Below are 24,372 nucleotides of genomic sequence, written 5' to 3'. Positions count from 1 at the left end.
TAATTCTGGATACAGAACTGTCAATGTCAGAATACACATCCTCTTCTTCTGTTGAAAATGAAGATAAAGAAGAAGATGATGATATTGAATTCAACATCTTGAAAAGTGCCTTTTTGGCATCCTCATTTTCATCTTCACTTTTAGAATAAATTTTGTGGCAGTTCACAGAAATTTTCTCTTCCTTACTCACTATGATATTTTTCAGATCATTTAAGAGAGACTGTACAGCCAAAAATGTTTCATCTTCATTCTCCTGTCGTTCAGAATGATCACAGTCCATAATTTTATTACTTTTTTTTTTATGTTCACTAGAAGTAGAATTTATATCTTTATTTAGATATGGTTTTTCGAAATATATGCCATCTTCAGTTACCTTATTAGAGGTATAATGCATTTTGCCACTTGGTGAAGTATTATCTTTCAAACATGGATCTATTTTAGTTAATTCTTTCAATTTATTTTCTTCACAAAAAAAATGTACATTATCAGTTTTAGGGTGATTTATTTTTAAATCTGTATCTTTTTTTTCACTAATTTCATCATCATTAAAACCATTTTGTAATTTATTAGTAAGAGGGGTATCTGGCGTTGAAATAAATTCTAAATTTTTATGTTTTTCAGCTTTAATTTCAGGTTCACTATGCACACTATGTAACTCAGTATTTTTAGAAAGTTCCAAATCCATTTCTGAATCACAAGGAACTATTTCATCCTGCTCATTGCAATTAGAAGGTTCATCTTCAATAAAGTTAATATGCTCAATTTCATTTGCATTAAGAATGCATTTTTCCATTTTCTCTTCATTTATGCTGCTACTGTTTTCTTTACTTTTAACATTTACATCATCCTTTAATCCTATTTCAGGGTAGTCGGTTGATAGTATATATTCAGGAGAAGAATTTCCATTAACATTTAGAGTTTCAATTTCTGGCCTAATTCTCTCATTTCCACACAAAAGTTTTTCCACTTTTAGCACTGAACTTTGACAATGAGTTTCACCAATATCACAGGAATTTTCTGTAGAAACTACATGATTATTTTCATACAATTTATCTTTTGATTCACTTAATGAGTCTTGTATAGTTATAGTTTGTATAGCTATATCATCTTCAGAAATATCCCCATTATTCTGCTTCAAAGTTTCAGCTTTTAATCGTTCTCTTTGTATACATTTATGCTTCTCAACAATGCTATTAACAATCGATTTAGTTCCTTTAGAATGTTTTCGCAAAACATCTTGTAATTTTGTAATTACTTCTCGTAATTCCTTTGAATTTGTTATACTCTTCATCTGTAGTCTTTTAATTCTTCTTGTTGTTTTTTCCAATAATTTCAGACAATCATTTACATCACCTTTTAACCACTTAGCAGTTTCAAGTTTATTTACTTGGGAATCACTCGAATTACTATTTATGATATTTAAATCACTTTTCTTTTTTCTTTTCTGATTATTTTTTACATAGTCTAAAATCATTGTACAAAATGCAATTTTACCAAAGAGTGGTTCAGGATTGCACTTGTAGCATTTCCATTTAATGATCTGAATGTTGCGAACTTCCCCTCGTCCAAAGTTTCGACGAATACAGTTATTACAGAAAGTATTATAGCAATAATCACACCCATTTAGTTTACCTCCTTGGGCACACCATCGACAGTATTTATCACCAGTTTCATCTTGTGAAAAATGACCGTCTCCATAAAATTCTGCACAATCCTACAAGATAAAACAAATTAAATGTAAGGTCTTTAAACTATCATAAGTTGTGCATAAAAAAATTATACTACATAAAAAATAAGAGCAGTTGTGATTATTATAGTCTTGATTATCTCCAAGATTCTGAATAGCATTATCTGAAGTAAAATATATGGCAATGAATAAAGCTGTTAATAAAAAATTTTTTTTCCTGAGACAGTGCTGTGCTGCATTAGTACAGTGGTCTCCTGCAGGCATGTCATCAGTTACTATTTAACTGACATTCATTTTCGCTGTAAGTACTTTCTGATTGTGTTTAATGTTCATTTTATAAGTTATATATATATAATACATATCTGAAATTAAAATCTGGAAACTAATTTTGATGCATTCTTTAAATTGCTGATTTTATAATCATATATCTTTTCATACTATTCACAGTAATTAACAATTTAAGCTTCAGACTAAGGTGCATTTAGGGCTAGAGCCTCAAGCTGCGAACAAATTTAGACTATGTATATAAAGTGCTTAGCATCATAATACACAGCCATTTCTGAATAAACAGAAAATTTTTAAGGTGGCATCGTTTTAGGTTATATCTCATATTGTGAATACCTTCACAACGAGTTGCCATGATATTGCACTACTTCGAATAAGTAACGCTTCACCTAAGGAGAAGACTAATGTTACTTATTCTCAGATAGGTACCACCACCCAGACAGCACTGTTTCAGGACTATTTGGCCCTTCTTCAGTGAGTGGGTAGGTACCCAAGTGATGCAATGATGGCAAAAACAGTTATGAAGTATAACTCCACAATATGAGAGATGCCTGATGGTGTATGATGTATTTAGACTAAGGTGCATTTAGGGCTAGAGCCTCAAGCTGCGAACAAATTTAGACTATGTATATAAAGTGCTTAGCATCATAATACACAGCCATTTCTGAATAAACAGAAAATTTTTAAGGTGGCAACGATGCCATTTTCTTTGACCTGAAGGTTAATATTTAATGTGAATAATATACATTTTTTTTTTCCTGCTTTGCTTTTTTAATATTAATGGTGAAAGAAAGCACATCAACATATGAGAAAGTGGAGACTATTTTAAGCGGTCTTGGGGTGGAAGGCTGAATGCTACAAACTGATTAACTGCTACACACTCAATGAACAATATACAGAAATGGTTCCATTTTGTTAAGAAGCTGCTAGAAAAAAATTTTAAATAGTAGAAGCATTGGTGATAGTTCTCATGCTAAGAGGCCAAAGACAGAATTAAAATATAAACAATATATAGGAATAAAAAAAAAATTCTTCAGGGTAAGCATCAAACCAAGCTACCACAACAGCTTTTAGCTCTTCCTCATCTTTAAAATGAGTTCAAGGAAAATGAGACTTGAGATTTCTGAACAAATAAGTAGTCACCTGGGAGCAGATCTGGGCTGTACAAGGAGTGTTTAATTGTTCAAATCTACATTCATGAATTTTAGCCTGTCCAGAAGTGCACTGTCATAGAGCAGCAAAACCTGATGACCCAACTTTCCTAATCTTTTTCCTCGAATTGCAGCTTTTAATTTTAACATAAGGCTGTCATAATATTATTCTATTGTGGTTTTAGGTGCAAAGGTAATCAAGCAACAACAATCCTTTTGTGTCCCAAACAACTGAAGCCAACACTTTTCCAGCTAATGGTTAGATTAAAAACTTTTTTTTGGGGTTGGAGATCCACTGTACTTCCCCTACACGCTTTCTAATTTTGATTTGGATTTAGGATCAATCATAAAAATGTAGCCAAGTTTCATCACTAGACAATAAAAAGGATAAAAATCTATCTGGATTAGCAAAAATTAATATTGAATTCTCTTTTAATGACTCCTGCTGATGTTTGTTATGAATGGAAAGATAGAACCCATCTCACACAAATTTTGGACATTCCCAAATGCTCGTATAATATTGTTAAAATGCTTCCATGGGAAACGTTGAGTAATTTTTCATGTTCAGGCACCTTAATTCTTCTGTATTCTAAAATTTTTGATTCAATGATGGCAATCGTTTCAGAACTGACTGCTTAGATGGCCAACCAGACCTTGGATCGACCTCAACTGAGTGCCATCTACTTTTGAATTGTGCTGACTATCTTACAAAAGCAGCATAACTAGGTGCTACACCTCCAAAAACATTCAAATCATTCTTTCATAGATTCCTTTAGTATATTTGCCCTTTTTGGTTAAAAATTGGATTATTGAATGATGCTTGATTTGCTGGATATTCATTTTTCTTCTACCTACTAACATAAAAAATTAAATTTTAGAAACTGCATAAGACAGTGACATACAATTTTCTTTTTATTTTATAAGGCATTAAGCTATCAAAATAACCTATTCTATAATTTATTAATACATTTTATATACCTTGTTTTAACCACCCCTTATACTCAAAACCTATTCCAAATTGAGCTAAACACATAAACTGGATATCAGAAGTTGCCAAAGCTCACATCACTTGGTGTGGATAGTTGATTCCTTCTGTCATTGTGGAAGTTGACAGCTTAAATAAATTCAAGGAAGAACTAGATAGAGTTTTGGAGCAAATGGATGGGTGAAATGGGAAGGTTTTTTTTTTTTTTTTTTTGGCTAATACATGGTCTTAATGATATTTATCAGTGATTCACTGATGGATGCCCGAAAGCTTCCCATAGCAGTTTTCTAGGCACATTGTCTATACCTTCTCTAGATCTATAAAGGTCATCGCAAAATATTGACATTTCTCATACTTTTTTTCAAGAATTTGTCTTAGTGTTAATATATGGTCTACACATGATCTGCCTGCTGTAAAACTACATTGTTCTTCTGATCCCGGGAATTCCTTTTCCAATCGACTTCTTATAATCCTTCCCATGGTTTTCATAATGCAGTTTATTTTGCAGATACCTTTACAATTTGAACAAATTCTTTTTTCTCCTTTTTTAAAAATTGAGACCATATATCCTGAAGTCATTTCCTTTGGTATCACCAACTGATGATGTTACCAACAGCAAATTCAAAATGGGAAGCATTCAAAGAATTAATCTTGGAAGCTACTAGGCTTTTCATACCAACAAAGAAATACTGTTCAAAATTAAGGCCTAAATGGATGTCAGATGAACTAATTAGACATGTTGTTGTTGTTATTTGGTTTTTAGGAGCATTAGCAACTAAGGCCATATTGCTCTGGGGATATGCGGTAGTCATTCCCTGACCTTATCGCATCCTCCGTATTTGGTGTGGTCACTGGCTTGAACCCCGGTCTAATCAAGAGGCGTGTGCTACGCACTGCTGCTCCTGCCCACCTGGCTACAGAGGCGCCAATTAGACATGTGACAGAGAAGAAAAATGCATGGGATACATATAAATTAACAAGTGACACAGAAGCCTATGATAGATATAAGCTGGTCTGTAACCAAGTTACAAAGGAGGTTAGGCAGGCGAAGGCAGATTACGAGAAATCTTTGGCAAAGGATGCAAAGAAAAGCAAAGAGTTCTTTACTTATGTAAACTCTAGAAGGAAGGGGGATGAATCAGATTGGTCCACTTGATATCGATGGTTCAACTGTTGATGATCCTGCTCAGGTAGCTAACAAACGAAATGAATATTTGCATTGACATTCACACATGAGGAGTTATTCGGGGAGGGGAATGTCAGAGGTGTATTCAACTCTAGCAGTAAGCTAGATAATCTTGTAATAACTGAGAGTAAAGTGGAACAGAAATTGTTGAAGGTAAACACAAGAAAGGCACCTGGGGTGGATGGAATCTATCCAGTTATATTAAAGGAGGTGGCAAAGGAAGTAAGCAAACCCTTAGCCATAATTATGAGAGCTTCCCTGGACTCAGGGGAGGCACCATTGGACTGGAGATGAGCAAATGTGACCCCAATCCACAAAGGAGGATCAAAGGGAGACACAGGTAATTACAGACCTGTTAGTTTAACTTCTGTTCCAGGAAAATTAATGGAGGCACTGGTTAAAGAAGCATTGCAGGATCATCAAGACAATATTTCAGTTATAGCTCGGAAACAGCATGGGTTTGTTAAGGGGAAGTTTTGTTTGACTAATTTGATTGGATACTATGATGTAGTCACAAAGGAACTGGATGCAAAGAATAACTTTGATATTATATATTTGGATCTTAGAAAAGCCTTTGATACTGTTGCACAAGGAAGACTGCTGCACAAATGGGAGCAGTGTGGCATTGGAGGCAAATTGCTGCTATGGATAGAGGAATGGTTGAGTGGGAGAAGACAGAGAGTGGTAATCAATGGACACTGCTCTTCATAGACTAATGTTATTAGTGCAGTCCCTCAGGGTTCAGTGTTGGGTCCATTGTTGTTTTCTGTATTTATAAATGATACTGATGATGGTATATCAGGCTTAATGTCCAAGATTACAGATGATACGAAAGTTGGCAGGGTTGTTAATGACACTAATGACAGTACACTGCCGCAACAGGATCTAAAAAAGTTGAGCAAATGGGCTGAGAGGTGGAAAATGAAGTTTAACATTGGCAAATGTAAAATACTACATATGGGAAGCAGTAATCCCAGAGTAATGTATTAACTCTGGGGTACCACACTGACAGTCGTAGAGAATGAAAAGGACATGGGGGTAATTATGCAGGCAGATATGAAGTTTTCTGAGCAGTGCAGACGGTCTGCAAGAGTAGGTCATGGTGTCTTGTCAATGATATACAGGAATTTTACTAGCAGGGACAAGGAGGTGATTATCCCCTTGTATAAGGCAATGGTCAGGCCACACCTTGAGTACTGTATACAGGTCTGGAGGTCTCATTTTAAGAAGGATGTAGAGCTGTTGGAACGAGTACAGAGAAGGGCAACAAGATTAGCGAATGGAATAAAGGATTTCTCTTAAGAAGAAAGGCTTAAGTTTGCAAATACAGTGTCTGGAGACTAGGCACCTGCGAGGTGATCAGATTGAGGCAGATAAAACCTTGAAATCTTCCTCTTGCTCAGAATAATTGCTTGAGTGGGCATAAATTCAAATTGAGGAAAGACAGTTGTAGGATAGATGTGCAGAAGTTTGCCTTTAGCCAGCGGGTTGTTGATTGGTGAGACAAACTTCCATCTGTCGTTGTAGAAGTTGACAGCTTAAATGGATTGAAGGCAGAACTTGACAAACATTTGGAGCGAGTGGATGGGTGAAATAAGGGTTTTTTTTTTTTTTTTGGCTCATGCCATATAAGCTTGCTTTCTTGAATCATGTGCCTTTGCTAATGCTAATGCTATTTTCTCTCCTCGAAATACGTCATTTATTAGTTTTGTGGTTAATGTAATCACTTTTTTTTTTTTCCCTGCATATTTCATCAATTCTAAGCTAATCCCTCCTAGTCCAGGTACTTTACCATTCTTCCCTGCCTTCAGCTCTCTCTCTCTCTCTCCACCTCCTCTTCAGTAACCTTTAATTCTGTGTCCTTATGCAGATGTTAATTCTCTTGCATGTACTTTTCCCTATCTTCTCATAGTAGTTTCTTATAATATAGTAGCCATTCCTCTGTCTCTATTATCTCAAAATTTGTCTTGTGCATTTTTGATTCTTTATATCCTTTAATACTGACCAGGCTTCTGTTGATCTTCTAAACCCTAATTTACTATTTATATTTGCACACATTCTTTGCATCCCTTACTACCTTTTGCCAATACTAATACTATTTCCCAAGGGAGTCCTCTTTACCTTTCATTCCCTTTCCTGAAGGGCCAACCTTACCTGTTTATTCCCTTTCCCAATGGCTCATATTACATGTTAATTCCCTTTATTACGATGAAATAAAACAATGTCAAGAAAACATGTTTGTTTTTCACATAAAGGAGGTGGAAATATATTTTTACTTTCCACAGAAAAAGAACTGTTTGCACTAAAATGAGGAGAAAAGTAAAAATGCTAAAAATGTCAACAAAGGCTGTGAGCCCATAGAAAGGAGGCACCTCCGTAGTTAGGTGGGCAGGAGCAGCAGTGCATAGCACATGCTTCTTGATTAGACTGGGATTCGAGCCCATGACCACCAAAATACGGAAGATGCGGAAAGGTCAGGGAATGACCACTGCATATCCCTGGAGCAATATGGCCTTAGTTGCTAATGCTCCTAAAAAACCAAATAACAACATTGAGAAGATTTATGGTATTCCAGACAATTTCAGGAGTATTTTGGTGAAGCCAGACAAAAACGTATTGGTAATTCATAGGCTTTAGATGCAATATGAAAAAATAGTCAAAACTTATTTCTGTCATAATGCAATGTTTAAAAGAAACAAATATAATACTTACCTGAAATTTCATAATAAACATGTAAGCAATATCATTCATTCTTTCAGGAATATTTCATGAAAAATATATTAACAGTTTTACTGCTAACGAAAATTTGAATAAAAAAAATGGGTTGAAATCGTTAACACAAAGAAACTAGTTTCAAAAATTAGCATTAGTAGAGGCATATGATGCAAGAAAGCAAGCTTATGAGCATCGGCCCAAAAAAAAAAAAAAAAAAAACCCTTCCACTTCACCCCTCTGTTCGTTCGAAATACCTGTCCAGTTGAGCCTTAAATTTATTTAGGTTATCAACTTCCACAACAAGGGATGGAAGTCTGTTCCACCAACCAACTACCCGCTGGCTAAAGGCAAATTTCTGCACATCTATTCTACATCTGTCTGTCTTTCCTCAATTTGAATTTATGCCCTCTCAGGTGATTATTCTGAGCAATAGGAAGAATCCCATCAGAATTGAGCATGCTCAAACCATTCAAGGCTTTGTACAAATCAGATCACTTCGCCGGTGCCTAGTCTCCAGACACTGTAATTTGCAAAACTTAAGCCTTTCTTCGTAAGAGCAACCCTTCGTTCCGTTAACTAACCTTGTTGCCCTTCTCTGTACTCGTTCCAGCAGCTCTACATCCTTCTTGAAATGAGGCCTCCAGACCTGTATACAGTACTCAAGGTGAGGCCTGACCATTGCCTTATATAAGGGAATAATCACCTCCCTATCCCTGCTAGAAAAATTCCTGTATATCATTGATAAGACAGCATGAGCTACTCTTGCAGCCCGTCTGCACTGCTAAGAGAACTTCATATCTGCCTGCACAATTACCCTTAGGTCCTTTTCATTCTCTACCACCGTCAGTGTAGTACCACACAGTTGATACGTTGCTCTGGGGTTGCTGTTTCCCATATGTAGTACTTTACATTTGTCAATGTTAAACTTCATTTGCCACCTCTCAGCCCATCTGCTCAACCTTTCCAGATCCTGTTGCAGCAGCATAGCGTCAGTAGCGTCCTTAACAACCCTGCCAACCTTTGTATCGTCTGCAAACTTGGACATTAAGCTTGATATACCATCATCAATATTATTTATAAATACAGAAAACAACAATGGACCCAACATTGAACCCTGAGGGACTCCATTAATAACATTAGTCCACGATGAGCAGTGTCCATTAATTACCACTCTCTGTCTTCTGCCACTCAACCATCCCTTTATCCATAGCAACAATTTGCCACCAATGCCACACTGCTCCGATTTGTGCAGCAGTCTTCCATGTGCAACAGTATCAAAAGCCTTTCTAAGATCCAAATATATAATATCAAAGTTATTCCCTGCATCCAATTCTTTTGTGACTACATCATAGTATCTAATCAAATTGGTCAGGCAAGACCTTCCCTTAACAAAACCATGCTGTGTATGAGCTATAACTGAATTCTTGTCAAGATGATCCTGCAGTGCTTCTTTAACCAGTGCTTCCATTAATTTTCCTGGAACAGAAGTTAAAGTCACAGGTTTGACTCACAGGTTTCACACAAAATTGCACCTGCAACACATAATAAATAAATTTAACTATTATTATTTATATATATTATCTTTTAGAATGCTGTCTTAATATTTGGCTATGTTTCTATATAGGTACTGACTCATTTTTTACTGATATTTACACTAACCACCAAATACACCATTTAGCATGACATAATATAAATTCACAGGAAAAGGAGGTAAGAGAGGATTTTAAACAGTTATTTTATCCATTCAGAAAGTAAATTTTGCATTCACCTCTACACAGGATTCAAATACCAAGAGTGTTCATATTCAAAAATAAGAGAGAATTATTAAAATAACAAAAAATAATAATAAAAACAGTTAAACTAATAGCAATAAATAACAACAGATAGATAAATAAACATGTGATATTTGGAAGAGTACTGTAGCAGAGAAGAGCATGCAGCAGAGCTGCCCACTTTAAATGAAGCTATCAGGTTACAAGTTTAGAGCCCAAAAAATTTTCTGAGTTCTGAGAAACACCATTTTTAGGGTCTGTAGTCTAACGAAGGACCCTTATAATGTCACTCAGTTGTCTGTCTGTCTGTCCGTCTGTCACAGCATTGTATCTCTGGAACCACTCAAACTACTGACTTGAAATTTTGCATGGGTTTGTACATCATGTGGGCCAACATAATGCCATATTGATCATTGTTGACAAAAATTTGTCTGAGGAATGGGGGGGAGATAAAATATAGGGGGAAATGTTGACAACCTATAGCTTATTATACACTGTTGGAAAGAGCTCAACGAGTAGGTTTAAAATATAATTTCAAAATATTTTTAAAATTAAAAATGGTGGCACCAGACAGGATATGTGAGTAATTTATGTCCTTCCCCTCTATTTCCATCGCTAATGGAGCTAAAAATTTAAAAATCACACTGGATATGTGTTATTCAATGCCTATCAAGGGAAAACTATTCCGAATGAAATCATTTACTTTTTGTGTTAAAATTAAAAAAACAATTTTTTATTGCACTTCGATAGCACGCTTCTTTGTACTAAGTAACTCTCCTTTTGGTGACAAAAAGGTTGCTAAATAGTAAGTTAATAATTCTATAAAGGTCATTTATAAATTTTGCTACAAGAAGTATTTTTTAATAATTTTCAAAGCTGGAGTTATCCCGGCAAGGAGGTACTCAGAGAGTCAGTGTTGAGGCAATGGTGGTGAGGAGGCACCTGCGCAGTCTTGCATGGCCCTCACCTGCCAGTTACTTCTCCCCCCAAGACTTTAATTGCTTACTGACGAAGTTTTTTTTTTTTTTTTTTTATGAAAACCCCAAACACGTAAAGGTATCAAAACCTATAGTACTTAGTACCGTGCATGGGTTGAAGGAGAAGTATGGTGGCGGGGGGGGGGGGGGGAGGATACTGGAAACTTTGCTCTAGAGACTAAACATGGGTTTCATCACCACTTCAAGCCTCCCACCCTTTTCAACAACTGGAAAGACTGCTGACCTATAATGGGTGTACTGGCTCCTATTATAGGTCAGCACAGACTGTGCAGCATAAAAACAGTGTGGCCAGGGCACTTTTGGGTAGGGTTAGGACACATTGTAGTACCTCTGAGGAGAGAGACAGAGAGAGAGAAATTGGGCAAATTAGGGTGGATCTTATGAAATGCGGTTACCCCCAGAGGGTCATTGATAAATATAATAGAGGCGTGGAGCCTAATCATGGAACACTGTCTGTTCCAGTCGCCACAGTTTATATTCCCTACTATCCGGGCTTGTCAGATCGAATTTCAAGAATGCTACGTGACTTTCAGGCACGCTGTGGGCAACTTCCGGGCCGGAGGTTGCACACAGTGTTGTCACAGGTCAAAGACCACATTCCTGGGCCGGGGTTCGAGCCCGTCACCACCAAATACGGAAGATGCGGAAAGGTCAGGAAATGACCACCGCATCTCCCGGAGCAATATGGCCTTAGTTGCTAATGCTCCTAAAAACCAAATAACAAACAAACATTCCTGGGGATTCCAGTAGTGGGGTCGTACATGAGATCAAATGCCCGGATTGTGGGGAATGTTATGTGGGGGAAACAGGACGGCGACTAAAAGACCGTCTGGGGGAGCACATGCGAGCTATACAGACCACAGAGTTCAATAAGTCCGCCATTGCTGAGTATTATTGGGAGAAACATCATCAGGTCTTCCCTGTGAATGCTGTCATCATTGACCGGGGCATAGGTTCTGGGACCGTAAGTGGCTGGAGAGTTTGTGGATAGGCTCGTCTGAGAACAATAGTATGAATAGGGACAGGGGTGTCCGATTTCACCCCCTGCTGGAAGCTGTGGTCCTGGCAAAAGACGAGCGTTTTATATTTCCATGCTCGCGAGCCGCTTCCGGTTCTGGATCACATGGAAATATTGAGCATGCGCCTGGTCAGCCACGTGTGCTGTGAGCCTGTTACTTACGGATGTGTTGCTTAAACATCATTGTTGTTGAGAAAACAGGCGGAAGCCCCCGAAAGCTTCAGTGAATGTTTTATCGCTTTTAATTTTATTGTCTTTTAAATATTTTAAAATTTTTATCGCATATTTTATTTTGTAAATCAGTTTTTTGCATATATTATTTTACAGTGTAGTATCGTTTGGTACATTTTAGTTTTCAGTATTAAACCATTATAGTTAAACAGTTGGTGTATTTGTTTTAAATTTTGGATATGTACTCTCCCAACCTCAGAGGCCTTTTTGAAGATATTGTCAGTGTTTATGGCCATACAGTTTTGCAACACATCCGGCAGTTTCAGAAGTGCAGCATAGGAGAGGTCAAGCAGCAACAACACCTAAGATTTGCGTATCGTTGTAGAGAACATGGACTCATTCCGCATGGATTTAGGATTAAACCACCGTTTAAGGATGTGCGAATGATGAGGATTATTGCGTAGTATCAGAAGAAGGTGTTGAACACTTGGATACAGAAATTGCATGATGACTTAAGATGCAATAGGAGATTGATTGGTGTATCTTTAGGTAACATTAGTAGTAGACTATCCCCTTTACATTTAGCATGTGTCAGGACGTTAGTTCATAATAGGGTTGGTAGGATTGCACATTTATATAAGATGAGGCACATTAGCAAATTCAACACATTATTGGAAGAACAGGCAAATATGTATTGGGTTAATAAATCTAATTTTATTCAGAATCTGAGTGGTAAACCCTTAACTACAGAGCAAGAGGGGGTACTGGCTTTAGGACCTAAGTGTGCCCCCTAAACCTCCGATCACTGAGACAGCTATGGGTATCGAGAGGGCAATTCGTAAATTGCCAGAACCCACTGCTAATCGTATCCGGGTAAAGGCCTCAGCCATCCTATGTCAGTCCAGAAAGGCTACCTCTAATCTTACACGTAATCAAATGAAAGCATTAAAGGAACTCAAGCAGGATGAAGACATTGCAGTTCTTCCGGCAGATAAGGGTAGATCCACAGTAGTATTAAACAGTGATGATTATCATAAAAAAGCCCTAGATGTATTACAGGATGATAATACATACAAGATCATCCGCAGAAATCCTCTAACCGGTTTAGAACAACGTGTTAATAAGATTTGACAGCTCTGGTTAAAAACGGGTAAGATTTCTAAAGAAAAGTACTGGTCTATGCATGCAACGGGGTGTCAGCTGCCCAGGTTTTATGGGCTGCCGAAAACACATAAAGTGGGGGTCCCGTTACGACCCATTGTTTATTTTATTGACAGCCCTACCTATGCTTTGTCAAAATTCCTGGCGCAGCTGATTTCTCCTATAGTGGGACGGTCCATGTTTGTTGTTAAAGACAGGATGGATTTTGTGAACTTCGTTAAAAGTCAAAATGTAGGGGAGAATGAAATAATGGTGTCGCTAGATGTGGTGTCATTATTTACTTGTATGCCCATGGGGTGGAATGTGTAAAGGTGGCACTACAAAGAGATGATACCCTAAGTACTAGATCGCACCTAAGTGTAGAGGATATATGCTGTGGCGTAGAATTATGTCTTTGAGTACGACTTTGCTATATAAAGGAGTGATGTACAAACAGGTTCACGGCACAGCTATGGGTTCTCCTATTAGCGCCATTGTTGCAAACCTGGCAATGGAAGAGTTAGAGAATAGGGTTTTTACAAGTTTGGAGTTCCCTATGCACAAGTGGAAGAGATACGTGGATGACACGTTCACTTTGGTGCAAAAGGGGAGAGAAGAGGATGTAGTTAGTTTTCTCAATGATTTCTCTCCTTTTATACAGTTCACCTCAGAGGTAGAAGTGAATGGTTCCCTCCCATTCCTGGATGTAATGGTGAGTAGAGAAGGCTCCAGGCTTAGTACAACAGTGTTTAGGAAGCCCATGTGTAAAAGCCAGTACACCCATTATAGGTCAGCACAGACTGCGCAGCATAAAAACAGTGTGGCCAGGGCACTTTTGTGTAGGGTTAGGACACATTGTAGTACCTCTGAGGAGAGAGAGAGAGAAATTGGGCAAGTTAGGGCGGATCTTATGAAATGCGGTTACCCCCAGAGGGTCACTGATAAATATAATAGAGGCGTGGAGCCTAATCATGGAACACCGTCCGTTCCAGTCACCACAGTTTATATTCCCTACTATCCGGGCTTGTCAGATCGAATTTCAAGAATGCTACGTGACTTTCAGGCACGCTGTGTGCAACTTCCGGGCCGGAGGTTGCACACAGTGTTGTCACAGGTCAAAGACCCCATTCCTGGGGATTCCAGTAGTGGGGTCGTATATGAGATCAAATGCCCGGATTGTGGGGAATGTTATGTGGGGGAGACAGGACGGCGACTAAAAGACCGTCTGGGGGAGCACATGCGAGCTACACAGACCGCAGAGTTCAATAAGTCCACCATTGCTGAGCATTATTGGGAGAAACATCATCAGGTCTCCCCTGTTAATGCTGTCATCCTTGACCGGAGCATGGGTTCTGGGACCGTAAGTGGCTGGAGAGTTTGTGGATAGGCTCGTCTGAGAACAATAGTATGAATAGGGACAGGGGTGTTCGATTTCACGCCCTGCTGGAAGCCGTGGTCCTGGCAAAAGAAGAGCGTTTTATATTTCCACGCTCACGAGCCGCTTCCGGTTCTGGATCACATGGAAATATTGAGCATGCGCCTGGTCAGCCACGTGTGCTGTGAGCCTGTTACTTAAGGATGTGTTGCTTAAACATCATTGTTGTTGAGAAAGGAGGCGGAAGCCCCCGAAAGCTTCAGTCAATGTTTTATCGCTTTTAATTTTATTGTATTTTAAATATTTTATTATATTTAAAAATTTTTATCGCATATTTTATTTTGTAAATCAGTTTTTTTGCATATATTATTTTACAGTGTAGTATCGTTTGGTACATTTTATAGTTTTCAGTATTAAACCATAATAGTTAAACGGTTGGTGTATTTGTTTTAAATTTTGGATATGTACTCTCCCAACTTCAGAGGCCTTTTTGAAGACATCCTACAACCCAAGTGGGGAGACATTAACTATCCAAATCTATTTCCTGAATCTGAGAAAAACAGGAAGCAAAGAAAGTCATATCTAGACAAAAGCTAAGTCAAATCTTAAGCCCATTACAATTCAATACTTGCATAGAATTAGAAACACCCATCCACAAGTACAGTGAGAAACAATAAAACAAAATTAGAATACATTTCCGGAACCAAAATCATTCCAGCCCCTCCCAACTCAGGAGAAGAAACAAGGACAATTTAAGGTCTCTCCACAAAAGCAAGTGAGCACAGAATAATTCCCAAAATGACATCTTCTATTTACATAACACATTGGCCCAAACAATTGGTAAGGGACAGAAAACCAATTATTTAACAATTTATGAATAAACATCCAGAAAACAATATATATCTTAATAATACAACTACAAATCACTAGGACAAATAAATAATGACATATCACTGTGTAGCCAACATATTAACTCCACAATATCAATCCTCTAAAGTTAGAGTTATTCACAATAACTTCCAGAACATATATACTTTTTACAGCCAATCAAGAGCCAGTCAATCACCAACTCTACATTTCAGGAGATCATCCTACCAAGCATTAACAACAAAGTACAATCAGTCCTCATATAACACGTGTTTGCATTACACGAATTCAATCATAGACGATTTATAAATAGGGGAATGATATCTTATATAACACGAACCAAATTCACTTATGGACGATTCGCCTTTGTATTTACAAGAAATGGCAGTCGAACACAGAATCACCCCAACCGAACGCAACATGATAGGAATGAAGAGAAGATTCTGAAAATGTATTTATGTTTTTTATATTAGTGAAGGGGAAACACATTTTACCATAATAACGTAAAAACCAACACAATTCCAGCTATCAGTATAATCGCAAATGCAATTAGATAGAGTTTATAACAGATCCCACTAGCAGAAATGCAATTGGAAATTGTTTTTATTGTTTTATGGTAGTAACCCCTAGAAATGTGCTTTAGTAAAATGTGAGGTGTTAATAGTGTATCTCTGCCTTTACGGTATTGTTTATTCAGTTGCTACAGCTTTGTTTATGTGTATCAAGGGTGCCTCCTCGTTTTGTAATTGTGCTTTATTCCCTAAAAATGAGTAAAATACTTAAAAGGTGTAAAAAGGAGTTGTCCTGGTGAAGACACTGCAGATTCAGAGAGAAAAGCAATATCGATAAACTGAGGCGGACTGGGTCAAAAATTCTTATCCGGGAAAATTTATAGTGGCCTCATACTATGGTTTATGGCCAAAATTACAGCGGCCTCCGGCCCACCGGGGGTTTCCCCAGTAAGGCTTATGGCCAGTCCGCCTCTGTCGATAGAGAAAAAATACGAAATTGTGAAACGCTTTGAGCGAAATGAAAGACCATGTGGTATTGCATGTGCTACAGTCCTAAATGAGATAACGCCAAGAATTACAAAGAATGCAGAGAAAATAAAAACAACTTTCATAGCAGGAACAACTCAAAGTGTAATTAAAATACATTAGATTAAGACACAAAGAATTGGAAGAGATGGAACAGCTATCATCTGTTCGGAGAGAAAACCAAACAAAAAAACAAGTTTGCTTACGATAGAAGCAAAAGCAGTAGCAATATTTTATTACATAATAGTCGTAATAATATACTTACATATTTTATTACGATTATTTATTGTGTTTGGTAATGTTTTGGTTACAAATGTGTGTTCAATCTTGGGTGGTCGGCACCTAACCCTATTTTTCCCATAGGGCCTGTTGTTTATATTGCACAATTTTGCATTGCATGAGGGTTTCTAGGAACACAACTATTGTGCTATACGAGGACTGACTGTATTGTGTCACCAATAAAGAGGCCAAAACACTATGGGAAGTTCAACCCTCAACAGCCAAAACTTCAAATATTCAGATAAGGTGCAAGTGAGTCCACACAAATCCACATTCCAAAACAGGCTCAGTTCAATACATAAGTTTGCTAGACAACTAATAATTAATAATCTTTTAGGAGAAACACACAACTCCAGCTCTTGCCAGAAAATAATTCATCAAGTCACAGAGATAGTAATAGTACCACCAACCTGGATACAAAGGATTATGAAAAAAACACAAGATCAGACACACAGTAAAAGCTCCAATCCATCCAGTTCACCATAAACAAAATGAAAACCTTATTGTATATACTATTAAATCAAATGTCTTTGGCCAACAGACATTTCCACCATGATAAATCAAGTTCAACCAGGGCAGAACCAATTCATCATATCAGTTCTTTTAAACACAACTAGGTTTTTTATTGCCAATGGCCATGAGATCCAATTGAAAACAAGTTTAAGTTGTAGAATCTACAACTTAGCATTAGCATTAGTAGAGGCATTTGATGCAAGAAAGCAAGCTTATGCAGAATCAGCCAAAAAAAAAAAAAAAAAACCACTTCCACTTCACCCCTCTGTTCGTTCAAAATACCTGTCCAGCTGAGCCTTAAACTTATTTAGACTATCAACGTCCACCACAAGGGATGGAAGTCTGTTCCACCAACCAACCACCCGCTGGCTAAAGGCAAATTTCCACACGTCTATCCTACATCTGTCTTTCCTCAATTTGAATTTATGCCCTCTCAGGTGATTTTTCTGAGCTAGAGGAAGAATCCCATCAGCATTGAGCATGCTTAAACCATTCAAGGCTTTATACACCTCTATCAGATCACCTCGCTGGTGCCTAGTCTCCAGACACTGTAATTTGCAAAACTTAAGCCTTTCTTCGTAAGAGCACCCCTTTGTTCCATTCACTAATCTTGTTGCCCTTCTCTGTACTCGTTCCAGCAGCTCTACATCCTTCTTGAAATGAGGCCTCCAGACCTGTATACAGTACTCTAGGTGTGGCCTGACCATCGCCTTATACAATCACCTCCTTATCCCTGCTGGAAAAATTCCTGTATATCATTGACAATACTCCATGAGCTACTCTTGCAGCCCGTCTGCACTGCTCAGAGAACTTCATATCTGCCTGCACAACCACCCCCCAAGTCCCTTTCATTCTCTACCACTGTCAGTGTTGTACCACAGAGTTGATACGTTGCTCTGGGGTTGCTGTTTCCCATGTGTAGTACTTTACATTTGTCAATGTTAAACTTCATTTGCCACCTCTCGGACCATCTGCTCAACCTTTCCAGATCCTGTTGCAGCAGCATAGTGTCAGTAGTGTCCTTGACAACCCTGCCAACCTTTGTATCGTCTGCAAACTTGGACATTAAGCTTGATATACCATCATCAATATCATTTATAAATACAGAAAACAATAATGGACCCAACACTGAGCCCTGAGGGACTCCACTAATAACATCAGTCCACGATGAGCAGTGTCCATTGATTACCACTCTCTGTCTTCTCCCCCTCAACCACCCCTTTATCCATAGCAGCAATTTGCCTCCAATGCCACACTGCTCCAATTTGTGCAGCAGTCTTCCATGTGCAACAGTATCAAAAGCCTTTCTAAGATCCAAGTATATAATATCAAAGTTATTCCCTGCATCCAGTTCTTTTGTGACTGCATCATAGTATCCAATCAAATTGGTCAGGTAAGACTTCCCCTTAACAAAACCATGCTGTGTCCGAGCTATAACTGAAGTCTTGTCTACATGATCCTGCAGTGCTTCTTTAACCAGTGCCTCCATTAATTTTCCGGGAACAGAAGTTAAACTCACAGGTCTATAATTACTTGTGTCAGCCTTTGATCCTCCCTTGTGAATTGGGGTGACATTTGCACATCTCCAGTCCATGGGTACCTCCCCTGAGTCCAAGGAAGCTCTCATAATTATGGCTAAGGGTTTGCTTACTTCCTTTGCTGCCTCCTTTAATATAACTGGATAGATCCCATCCCCCCCCCAGGTGCCTTTCTTGTGTTTATCTTCAACAATTTCTCCTCCACTTTACTCTCAGTTATTACAAGACTCTCTAGCTTACTGCTAGAGTTGAATACACCTCTGGCATTCCCCTCGCTGAATAACTCCTCATGTGTGAATGTCGATGCAAAATATTCATTTAGTTTGTTAGCTACCTGAGCAGGGTCATCAACAGTTGACCCATCGATATCAAGTGGACCAATCTGATTCATCCCCTTCCTTCTAGAGTTTACATAAGTAAAGAACTCTTTGCTCTTTTTCTTCGCATCCCTTGGAAAGGATTTCTCGTAATCTGCCTTCGCCTGCCTAACCTCCTTTGTAACTTGGTTACAGATCAACTTGTATCTATCATAGGCTTCTGTGTCACGTGTTAATTTGTATGTATCACATGCATTTTTCTTCTCTGCTATATGCCTCATTAGTTCATCTGACATCCATTTAGGGCTAAACCTTGAACAATATTTCTTAGTTGGTATGTAAAGCCTAGTAGCTTCCAAGATAAGTTCTTTGAATGCTTCCCATTTTGAATTTGCTGTTGGTAACATCATCAGTTGGTCCCACTGTATAGAATTTAAATACTGTCTCAGTCCATCGTAGTCGCCTTTACGGAAGCAATAACCCTTCCCTTTACCCCTAATGGTAGTTACCTCTTTGAGTAAATCCCACTTCAGCACACTGTGATCACTGCCACCTAGTGGTTCATTTATCTGCAGATTCTTAATGCATGAAGAATCACTGCTGATAATCAAATCAAGAGTATTACTCCCTCTAGTTGCCTCCCGCACATGCTGATGTAGAAAACAATCATCCAATAAATCCACAAAAGCCCTGCTAGTATGTGAGTAACCAGCCCCCAAAATCCAGTCAATATCTGGGAAATTAAAATCTCCCATTATAAGACACTGATTTACTGGCCCACTCTATTTCCCTGTACAGTTCCTTATTATACTCATCAGAGTCATTAGGCCTATAGCACACTCCTACTCTCAATTTTGATCTCCCAATGTTTATGTCACACCAAACTGACTCCACACTGCACTGTCCAGCGATGTCGACTGGCTTCACTTCCTTGGTTTTTATGTGTTTCTTAACTAATAGCATAATCCCTCCCCCCCTTCCTATCCTGTCTATCCTTTCTGTAGACGTTGTACTCCCCAAATTGCAGTTCTGCATCCCTTATATTTGTGTGACACCACGTCTCTGATATCGCAACAATATCTGCCTTCGATGTTTTGAGCAATACTTCAAATTCATCAAATTTATTTACTAAACTCCTAGCATTGGTGTACACGCAAGTATACCTGCACCTGTTTCTATTCTTAGCTACCCTAACACAACCCATGTGTTTACTTGTACCGCAATGGCTCCCAGCAGTCTCTGAAATACCATGCATCTTGTTTTTCAGGCTTCTGCTCATTCTAATAGAAGCAGTGCAAGAATCTCTTTCACCTCTGCCAGTGGCTACTGTCAATCTATTGGTCTTTGTCTCCCCCCAAGCTAGCAGTTTTCCGACCCACCTAACACTGCCTCGATAGCATCAGCAAATATTCTTGCACCCTTTCTATTTAAGTGTATCCCATCCCTGTAGAAGCAATCTCTCCTGTTAACAAGTACAGTCCAGGCTGAAAAAAATTCTACCCCTTGAGCCTTGCACAATCTTTCCAGGGCCGAATTGATCGACAAGGCTCTCATCATATACTCCCTCCTATCGTGTCTGGGCAGAATTGCAGACACTTTCAAATTCAACCCTAAATCTCGGCTTTTGTTCAACAGTGACCTGTACTTGTTAAGTAATTCTGCCGGTCTCCTACTCTTAATATTATTAGTGCCAACGTGTACAACTATATCACCTTTTGTGCCCTTAAAAGATGATATTCGCTCTACAACGTCATCAACCTTTGCCCCTGGCAGACATACCCTGGTCCTGTTCCACCTATCTTTTTTACAAAGCATGTTCCCCGTTTCCCTGACAATAGAGTCACCAACAACTTTTATATTTATTGTCAGTTTACATGCACTTTCTAACAGAGCCCCAACAATTCGGTGACACAGGAACTCACTTCAGCTACAACAAGAAAACATCAACTCATCTGTCCAGTGAACCAAATCCCAGAGAAGGCAACACATCCTCTCGAAAAGATCTGGGTCAACAGCCATCCTAGCAAAAAAAAAAAAAAAAAAAACCACCTCCAATTAAACCCTGACAATTAAATCAGGACAAAAGAAGTTCAATGAATTTTATCCAATCCCAATCAGGAACCATCACTAGGTAAAGTCTATTATTTAACCTATTTACAATCAGGTCAAAATTCCGTTCACAGCTTAAACATACCTTGATCAGCCCATCACAAGCAATAAAACCTGTCAAGGATTCCAATCTGGAATCCAAAAACCGACAGTATTAGTATTTACACATGATAAACATTTCCACGATTCACACATTTTATCAACATAATTTCATTAAATACTTATAATCAAGTAGTCATCATTCCCAGAAATCACAATACTTACAGAACACATCCAGTAAAATTAACCACGGTCATTGCTAGGCATAATACACTGACTTCTGCTGAATAATTTATCAGCAAACTCTGCTAATGCCATGTAATTTTCTCTATTTTCAATAAAATGAAACATTTCACTCTGGTTATATACATTTGCAATCAATTGTAATTTATATTTAAGGTCCAAGTAAGACACACAGTCAAAGATTAGGTGCTCCACAGTTTCTGGAGCACTGCATTGACAGTTAGGAGAGTTTGAAAAGCCAAAGAGAAAAAAAGCTTAGAATTTAAGCTCCCATGATCTAGTAGTAGTGGCATGTGATATAAGAAAGCTAGTGTATGAGCTTATGCAGCATCAGCCAAAAAAAAAAAATCACACCATTCCCTCCAAATGTCTGTCCAGTTCCTCCTTAAATTTATTCAACCTATCAACTTCCACGACAGATGGAAGTTTGTTCCAGCAATTAACCACCCGTTGGCTAAAAGCAAATTTCTGCACATCTATTCTACTTCTGTCCTTTCTTAATTTGAATTTATGTCCCCTTAGGTTCGTAATCTGAACAAGTGGAAGGATCCCATCAGAATTCAGTGTGCTCAACTCATTCAAGGCCTTATACACCTCAATCAGATCACCGTGCAGGTGCCTAGTCTCCAGCCACTGCAATTTGCAGAACTTAAGCCTCTCTTGGTTAGAGGATCCCTTCATTCCCCTCACCAATCTTGTTGCCCTTCTCTGTACATGTTCAAGCAAATCTACATCCTAAAATGAGGCCTCCAGACCTGTACACAGTACTCAAGGTGTGGCCTGACCAATGCCTTATACAGAGGGACAATCACCTCCTTTTCCCTGCTAGAAAACTTCATATCTGACTGCACAATTACTCCCAGGTCTTTTTCATTTTCTACCACCTTAAGTGTAGTCCCACCACTTTGCTTATTGTAGGCTTGAAGTGGTGAAACCCATGTTTAGTCTCTAGAGCAAAGTTTCCGGCATCCCCCTCCCCCCATATTTCTCCTTCAACCCATGCATGGTACTATGTACTATAGGTTTTGATACCTTTCGTGTTTGGGGTTTTCATAAAAAAAAAAAAAGTACCACACAGTTGTTACATTTCTCTGGGGTTACTTCTACCCATATGCAGTACTTTGCATTTGTCAAGGTTAAACTTCAGCTACCACTTCTTAGCCCATCTGCCCAAATTATCTAGATCCTGTTGCAGTAGCACAATGACAAATGATAAAAATAAAATGTTTTTTTCCCACTTTCTTTAAGTGTGTTTATTGAATTCACTGTTTGGTTACTAACTAACAAGTTGCTACTCTCTTCCTGGTTATGAATGGTATGATAACACACATCAGGCAATGGGTTACTTTTAACAGCATTGGTGTTTAAAAGTTTTGAGAATAGTTCTCTCAGCAATTTCATGAAGAAATGTCTTGAATTGTGAATCTCTGGAGATGCTGCCTGAAGAATTACCTACATTTTATATTGGAAATGTATAAAATGCCTTGTTCAAATTAAAAAAATAAATATATAAATTTTCTTCACAACTTAAAATTGGATTACCCCCCACCTCCACCACTGGCCATTTTCTATACAATTTTGACACAGCAATTTTCTTGCAGCTGTAACTTAACTTGTGGTCAGAAATGGTATTTCTCTTTTTATTTTCATTCACTTATACCTTACTTTAGCATTAGCATTTTTAGAGGCATTTGATGCAAGAAAGCAAGCTTATGCAGCATCAGCCAAAAAAAAAAAATAAAGTAAAAAAAATAAATAAAAAATAACCACTTCCACTTCACCCCTCTATTCGTTCGAAATACCTGTCCAGCTGAGCCTTAAACGTATTTAGGCTATCAACTTCCACGACAAGGGATGGAAGTCTGTTCCACCTAACAACCACCCGCTGGCTAAAGGCAAATTTCCGCACATCTATCCTACATCTGTCTTTCCTCAATTTAAACTTATGCCCTCTCAGGTGATTATACTGAGCAAGAGGAAGAATCCCATCAGCATTGAGCATGCTCAAAACATTCAAGGCTTTGTACATCTCTATCAGATCACCTCGCTGGTGCCTAGTCTCCAGACACTAATTCGCAAAACTTAAGCCTTTCTTGGTAAGAGCACCCCTTTGTTCCATTCACTAATCTTGTTGCTCTTCTCTGTACTCGTTCCAGCAGCTCTACATCCTTCTTGAAATGAGGCCTCCAGGCCTGTATACAGTACTCAAGGTGCGGCCTAACCATTGCCTTATACAAGGGAATAATCACCTCCTTATCCCTGCTAGAAAAATTCCTATATAACATTGACAATACACCATGAGCTACTCTTGCAGCCCGTCTGCACTGCTTAGAAAACTTCATATCTGCCTGCACAACAACCCCTAGGTCCCTTTCATTCTCTACCACTGTCAGTATAGTACCACAGAGTTGATACGTTGGTCCCACTGTATAGAATTTAAATACTGTCTCAGTCCATCGTAGTCGCCTTTACGGAAGCAATAACCCTTCCCTTTACCCCTAATGGTAGTTACCTCTTTGAGTAAATCCCACTTCAGCACACTGTGATCACTGCCACCTAGTGGTTCATTTATCTGCAGATTCTTAATGCATGAAGAATCACTGCTGATAATCAAATCAAGAGTATTACTCCCTCTAGTTGCCTCCCGCACATGCTGATGTAGAAAACAATCATCCAATAAATCCACAAAAGCCCTGCTAGTATGTGAGTAACCAGCCCCCAAAATCCAGTCAATATCTGGGAAATTAAAATCTCCCATTATAAGACACTCTGATTTACTGGCCCACTCTATTTCCCTGTACAGTTCCTTATTATACTCATCAGAGTCATTAGGCCTATAGCACACTCCTACTCTCAATTTTGATCTCCCAATGTTTATGTCACACCAAACTGACTCCACACTGCACTGTCCAGCGATGTCGACTGGCTTCACTTCCTTGGATTTTAT

The 24,372-nt window shown here is 38.4% G+C and overlaps 1 protein-coding gene across 3 annotated transcripts in view; it reads right to left on the bottom strand.

Moving 5' to 3' along the window:
* Positions 1-24,372, bottom strand: part of XNP (ATRX chromatin remodeler XNP) — a 664,672-nt gene that overhangs the window by 544,532 nt on the left and 95,768 nt on the right. For all 3 annotated transcript variants that reach the window (XM_090383634.1, XM_090383636.1, XM_090383635.1), the window contains exon 6: positions 1,633-1,714. In XM_090383634.1, the coding sequence (XP_090239760.1) occupies positions 1,633-1,714 (82 nt within the window). The remainder of the gene's footprint in view (positions 1-1,632; positions 1,715-24,372) is intronic.

Source organism: Mastigoproctus giganteus, chromosome 10 (genome assembly GCF_048544385.1).
Source record: "Mastigoproctus giganteus isolate SK-2022 chromosome 10, ASM4854438v1, whole genome shotgun sequence".
In the NCBI taxonomy this organism is placed as follows: Eukaryota; Metazoa; Arthropoda; class Arachnida; order Uropygi; family Thelyphonidae; genus Mastigoproctus; species Mastigoproctus giganteus.
Note: the sequence above shows the minus strand (reverse complement) of the source record. Positions and strands in the feature narration are given on the sequence as shown.